Below are 6698 nucleotides of genomic sequence, written 5' to 3' on the forward strand. Positions count from 1 at the left end.
CGGAGTTTCGTTCTTGTTGCCCAGGCTGGAGTGCAGTGGTGCGATCTCAGCTCACCGCAACCTCCGCCTCCCGGGTTCAAGCGATTCTCCTGCCTCGGCCTCCAGAATAGCTGGGATTACAGGCACGCGCTACCACGCCCATCTAATTTTTATATTTTTAGTAGAGACGGGGTTTCACATGTTGGTCAGGCTGGTCTCGAACTCCTGACCTCAGGTGATCCACCCATCTTGGCCTCCCAAAGTGCTGGGATTACAGGCCTGAGCCACTGCGCCCAGCCTCCCTCCATGTCTCTGTCTCTATCTCCTGATCTCCATCTCTGTCTCTCTTGCCGTTTTGTCTCTGTCTCCCTGTACCTCTGTGTCTTTCTCCTCTCTTATCTCTGTCTCTCTGTGTCTCTTATCTCTGTCTCTCTCATCTCCCCATCTCCCATCTCTCTGACTCTTTCTATCTCTGTCTTCTTTTTCTTTGACACAGAGTCTCACTCTGTCTCCCAGGCTGGAGTGCCGTGGCGCAACCGCAGCTCACTGCAACCTCCGCCTCCCAGGTTCAAGCAATTCTTCTGCCTTCGCATCCCAAGTAGCTGGGATTAGAGGTGCGCACAACCACGCCCGGCTAATTTTTTTGTATTTTTAGTAGAGACGAGGTTTCACCATATTGGCCAGGCTGGTCTCAAACTTCTGACCTTGTGATCCGCCCGCCTCAGCCGCCCAAAGTGCTGGGATTAGAGGCATGAGCCACCGCACCCGGCCCTCTGTCTTCTCTTCTCTCTCTCTCTCTGTGTCTCTCATCTCCCGGTATCTCTATTTCTGCCTTCCTCTCTGGTTTCTGTCTCTCTTTTGTCTGTCTCTGTCTCTGTCATCTCCCCATCAGTCTGTCTTTTTTGTTGTTGTTGTTTTTGAGACGGAGTCTTGCTGTGTCACCCAGGCCAGAGTGCAGTGGTGTCATCTTGGTTCACGGCAACCTCTGCCTCCCAGGTTCAAGTGATTCTCCTTCCTCAGCCTCCAGAGTAGCTGAGATGACAGGCACCTGCCACCACGCCCAGCTAATTTTTGTATTTTTAGTAGAGACAGGATTTCACCATGTTGGTCAGGCTGGTCTCGAACTCCCAACCTCAGGTGATCCATCCTCCTCAGCCTCCCAAGGTGCTGGGATTACAGCCGTGAGCCACTGGACCCCACCATCTCTCTCTATCTCTGTCTATCCTGCTCTCTCATCTCTGTCTCTCTGTCTCTGACTCTTCCCATCTCTGTCTTTCTCTGTCTTCCTCTCTTATCTCTGTCTCTCATCTGTCTGTCTTCCTCGCTGATCTCTCCCTCTGTGTCTCTTCCTCTGTCTGCTCTCTCTGTCTCTGTTTCCATCATCTCCCTGTCTCTCTCTCTCTGTCCTCCTCCTCTCCTCTCTGTCTCTCTGCCTCTCTCATCTGTGTCTCTCTCTGTGTCTCTGTCTTTGGTATCCCCCTGTCTCTGTCATCTCCCTGCCTCTCTATCCCTCTACCTCTGCGTCCTCCTTTCGTCTCTCTGTGCCTCTCTCCTCTGTCTCTCTCTGTGTCTGTCTCTGTCATCTCCCCGTCCCCTCTATCTCAGTGTCCTCCTCCTGTCTTCTCTGTCTCTCTGCCTCTCTCTCCAGTGTCTGCCTCTGTCTCCCTCCACGTCCCCGAGCCCCTGCCTGCCTCCCTGGGGTTTCCCCGACTTCAGGGCAGCGGAAGGAAGGCCAGCAGGACATGCTGTGCTGGGAAAAGCCAGCAGGGCTCCACTTCTCCCTTTCACAACCTCCTCCCCCTGCCCCCACCCTCGGGGCCTTCCGCGCGGGGCGGGGGCCTGCACTCCCCAGGGGGCTGGGGCTCCTCCGCACCCTAATTCATCTCCCCAGGAGCCCGGCCAGTGAGTCAGACCTGAAGGAAGTCGAAGGGGGGCCTTGACCCTGGGCTGGGCTTTCCCCTGGGCAGGTCCCAAGTCCTCACCACCTCCCCTCTCAAGTCTCCCATGACGTTCCCACCCCTGCTCCTGAGAGCAGAGCTGGCCGCAGCCATGACCTCGCAGCTTCTCCTGGCCCTCGTCCTCTGGGCTGGCTGCCTGCCCTGCAGTGGAAGGAAAGGTATGTGGGGGGGCTGGGGGACCCAGGCAGACGGACATGACGCGTGGACTGGCCTCGGATCATGTCTGAGGTGGGAACTCACGCGCCTCCTGTGTGCCCACTGGTGGGATGGGGTTACCCTCCCATTGTACAGATGGAGGAACTGAGGCACAGAGAGGCAGAGTGCCACGTTAGGGGTGGAAGGATGTCACCTTGTGGGTGATAGGGACTGGCAGTCACAGCTTAGAGGTATCCATAGAGCTGCACAGACGTAAGTACGAATTCAAGTCACAGTCATTCATTTTGTTTCTTCTGGTATCTGTTTTTTGAGACGGAGTCTCTGTCGCCCAGGCTGGGGTTCAGTGGCACCATCTCAGCTCACTGCAACCTCCACCTCCTGGGTTCAAGCGAGATTCTCCTCCCTCAGTCTCTCGAGTAGCTGGGACTACGGGCGCCTGCCACCACACCCAGCTACTTTCTGTATTTTTAGTAGAGACAGAGTTTTACCATGTTGGCTAGGCTGGTCTCCAACTCCTGACCTCAGGTGATCCACCCTCCTCGGGCTCCCAAAGTGCTGGGATTACAGATGTGAGCCACCGCACCCGGCCGACATTCATTTTGCACTGGAGAACTTTTCCATGTCCTTGAAGACAAAATGGTTACAGCAGGGCATGGTGGCTCATGCCTGTAATTCCAGCACTTTGGGAGGCCAAGGCATGAGGATCATGTGAGGCCAGGAATTCGAGACCAGCCTGGGCAACATAGTGAGACCGGCCCCCACCAATCTGTACAAAAAATTTTAAAATTAGCTAGATGTGGTGGCACGTGCCTGTAGTCCCAGCTACTTGGGAGGCTGAGGTGGGAGGATCGCTTGAGCCCAGGAATTGGAGGCTGCAGTGAGCTGTGATTGTGCCGCGCTGCCCTCCAGCCTGGGTGACAGAGTGCAATACCTTGTCTCAAAATAATAATAATAATAATAATAATAATAATAATTTATAGGCTGCGTTTGGTGGCTCACACCTGTAATCCCGGCACTTTGGGAGACCAAGGCAGGTGGATCACCTGAGGTCAGGAGTTTGAGACCAGCCTGGCCAACATGGTGAAACTCCATCTCTACTAAAAATACAAAAATTAGCCTAGCATGGCAGTACATGCCTGTAATCCCAGCACTTTGGGAGGCTGAGACGGGCGGATCACAAGGTCAGGAGATCGAGACCATCCTGGCTAACACGGTGAAACCCCGTCTCTACTAAAAAATACAAAAGACTAGCCGGGCGAGGTGGCGGGTGCCTGTAGTCCCAGCTACTCGGGAGGCTGAGGCAGGAGAATGGCGTAAACCTGGGAGGCGGAGCTTGCAGTGAGCCGAGATCTGGCCACTGCGCTCCAGCCTGGGCGACAGAATGAGACTCAGTCTCAAAAAAAAAAAAAAATTACAAAAGAGAGAACTTAGTAAAACCTCTCCCTCTTACCCAAGTTCCTCTCTGTAGATGCTTAAACCTCAGCTTCCCTATCTGGAAAATGGGCTAATGGTTCTCACTTCGATGCACTGCAGTGGGGATAAAAGATGACAGATGCCTTTCGTCCATGTACCTATTTATTCCACAAGCCTTTATTAGGCACCTACCATGTGCCTGGCACTGGCTGGCAACGTGGCAGGAGCCCAGCACACAGGAGGGCTGTGACAATCTGGGGGCAAACCAGAAGCTCACTCTTTCTGTCTTCCTGCAGGGCCCCCAGCAGCTCTGACACTGCCCCGGGTGCAATGCCGAGCCCCTCGGTACCCGATCGCTGTGGATTGCTCCTGGACCCTGCCGCCTGCTCCAAACTCCACCAGCCCCGTGTCCTTCATTGCCACGTACAGGTCGGAGAGCCTGGAAGGGAGCCTCGGGGACACTGGACTTCCTGGAGAGCCCTGGGGTCAGGAAAACTGGAGACCCAGACATCCCGAACCCCAGGCCGATGGAATTCTAGGGCAGCCCTGCCAAATAGAAATATACTTTCAGGGCCAGGCACTGTGGCGCATGCCTGTAATCCCAGCGCTTTGGGAGGCTGAGGAGGGCGGATTGCTTGATGTCAGGTGTTTCAAACCAGCTTGGGCAACATAGTGAGACACTGTCTCTACGAAAAATTTAAAAAATTGGTCAGGTGCAGTGGCTCATGCCTGTAATCCCAGCTACTCCAGAGGCTGAGGCAGGAGAATTGCTTGAACTCAGGAGGCGGAGGTTGCAGTGAGCTGAGATGGCACCATTGCACTCCAGCCTGGGCAGCAGAGCGAGACTCCATCTCAAAAAAAATAAAATAAAATACTTCCTGGGTTGGGCACCGTGGCACATGCCTATAATCCCAGCACTTTGGGAGGCTGGTATGGGAGGATCACTTGAGGTCAGGAGTTTGAGGCCAGCTTGGGCAAAATAGTGAGATCCTGTCTCTACAAACAATTTTTAAAATTAGCTGGGCATGGTGAATGAATGAATGAATGCTGACATCCCAGAAACCTTTAGAATCCAGGACCCTAGTATCTAGCTTGGTTTATAATCCCCGACCTGAGCCATCGGGGCACTGTGATGTTGGGGCCCATGCCCCGCTCCCGGGAGGGTGGCACGGCCACCACCAGGACCCCACCCCGGGATGCCATCTGCTGCCCCCTCCTGTTCCTGCCTGTCCTTGGGGTCCCGGGTCAGGCCCCGCAGCAGAAGGTGCTGAGGCCACAGGCGCTCGCCGAGACGCTCAGCGAGTCCCACCCTGTGCAGGTTCGGCATGGCTGCCCGGGGCCACAGCTGGCCCTGCCTGCAGCAGACGCCAGCGTCCACCAGCTGCACCATCGCGGATGTCCGGCTGTTCTCCATGGCGCCCTACGTGCTCAATGTCACTGCCGTCCACCCCTGGGGCTCCAGCAGCAGCTTCGTGCCTTTCATAGCGGAGCACATCAGTGAGTGCGGGCGGCAGTGGGGGTGGGGGCGGGGCTGCCGTCTCCTTCCAGCTCCCCCCACCCCACCTCACCTCCCACCTGTCCTCCAGTCCTGCGGCTGCACGGTCACACTTCAGCAAAAATCTGACTCCTTTTTCCCCCTCCTCTACCAGTACGTGGAGCACCCCCATCATTGACAGCCCAGTCCCCTCCATCCTGAGCCCTGGCCCCACAGTCTGTCTTTCCCAGAGCAGCCACCAGAGGGCGCCTGAGAGCACCAGAGTCAGGACCTGTCCCTCTGCCTACAGTCCTCCATGGCTCCCACCCGCCTTGGGGTCAAAGCCCAAGTCCTTCCTACTGCCCACCAAACCCTGGACAACCTGCCCTGTCTCCTCCATGCTCTCCCCTCCTCCCTGTCTCCCCCTGGCTCACTCTGCTCTAGCCACATGGGCTTTCTCGATGTTCCAACATGCCAGGAATGGTTCTGCCCCAGGGCCTCTGCATGGGCAGTGTCCTCTACCTGGAGCACCTTCCCCAAAATGTCCCCATGACTTACTCCCTCACCTCCTTCGGTTCTCTGTGCATACATCACCTCCTCAGTGAGGCTTCTCCTGAGTAGATTATTAAAAATTGCAAGCCCTGGCTAGGCCCAGGGGTTCACACTTGTAATCCCAGCACTTTGGGAGGCCGAGGCAGGCAGATCACCTGAGGTCGTTTGAGACCAGTCCTGGCCAATATGGTGAAACCCTGCCTTTACTAACAATATAAGAATTAGCTGGGCGTGGTGGCAGGTGCCTATAATCCCAGCTACTCAGGGGGCTGAGGCACGAGAATCACTTGAACCCGGGAGGCGGAGCTTGCAGTGAGCTGAGATCGTGCCACCGCACTCCAGTCTGGGCGACAGAGCGAGACTCCGTCTCAAAAAAACAACACAAAAGAAAAAATGCGGCCACTGCCATTCTTGCACTCCCCAGCTTTCTCCTCCGTTCTGTGTGACTACGGATTTCTTATTTCCCGCCTTCCCTCTGATGGATTATGAGTTCCATGAGGACAGGGGTACGTCAGTTAAGGTCACCGCTATGTCCCCTCTGTGGCAGCCCCAAGCACGCAGTTTCTCAATAAATATTTATTGGTTGAGTCAGGCATGGTGGCTTACAGCTACTCGGGAGGCTGAGGCAGGAGAATCGCCTGAACCTGGGAGCCAGAGGTTGCAGTGAGCTGAGATCATGCCACTGTACTCCAGCCTGGGTGACAGAGTGAGACTCCGTTTCAAAAACAAAAAACAAACAAACCAAATATATATATAATATGTTGGTTGGTTGAATGAATGAGTGAATGAATGACTGGACTTACTGTCCCCTGACACTGCTTCTTGCTTGTCCGTCAGTCAAGCCCGACCCTCCAGAAGGCGTGCGCCTAAGCCCCCTCGCTGAGCGCCAGCTCCAGGTGCAGTGGGAGCCTCCCAGGTCCTGGCCCTTCCCGGAGATCTTCTCACTCAAGTACTGGATCCGTTACAAGCGTCAGGGAGCTGCCCGCTTCCACCAGGTGAGGAGGATGAGGCGGAGGCTGGGAAGGGCGGTGCCCAGCAGAGGGAATGGCGTCTACCGAGACCAGCAGGTGTGCTGGGCTCTCGCACAGAGCTTGGGATTCTGGGTGCATGTCCAGGCCAGGCGCGGTGGCTCACGCCTGTAATCCCAGCACTTTGGGAGGCCGAGA

General features: G+C 55.7%; 1 protein-coding gene across 1 annotated transcript in view; it reads left to right on the forward strand.

The window, feature by feature from the left end:
- Positions 1 to 1979: 1979 nt before the first annotated feature.
- Positions 1980 to 6698, forward strand: part of EBI3 (Epstein-Barr virus induced 3) — an 8735-nt gene continuing 4016 nt past the window's right edge. Inside the window, exons 1-4 of the mRNA XM_011943459.1 lie at positions 1980 to 2095; positions 3803 to 3935; positions 4825 to 5003; positions 6370 to 6527. Of these exons, the coding sequence (XP_011798849.1) occupies positions 1984 to 2095; positions 3803 to 3935; positions 4825 to 5003; positions 6370 to 6527 (582 nt within the window). The 5' untranslated portion in view covers positions 1980 to 1983. The remainder of the gene's footprint in view (positions 2096 to 3802; positions 3936 to 4824; positions 5004 to 6369; positions 6528 to 6698) is intronic.

The sequence above is a fragment of the Colobus angolensis genome, unplaced genomic scaffold (assembly GCF_000951035.1).
Source record: "Colobus angolensis palliatus isolate OR3802 unplaced genomic scaffold, Cang.pa_1.0 Scaffold22, whole genome shotgun sequence".
NCBI classification, from domain to species: Eukaryota; Metazoa; Chordata; class Mammalia; order Primates; family Cercopithecidae; genus Colobus; species Colobus angolensis.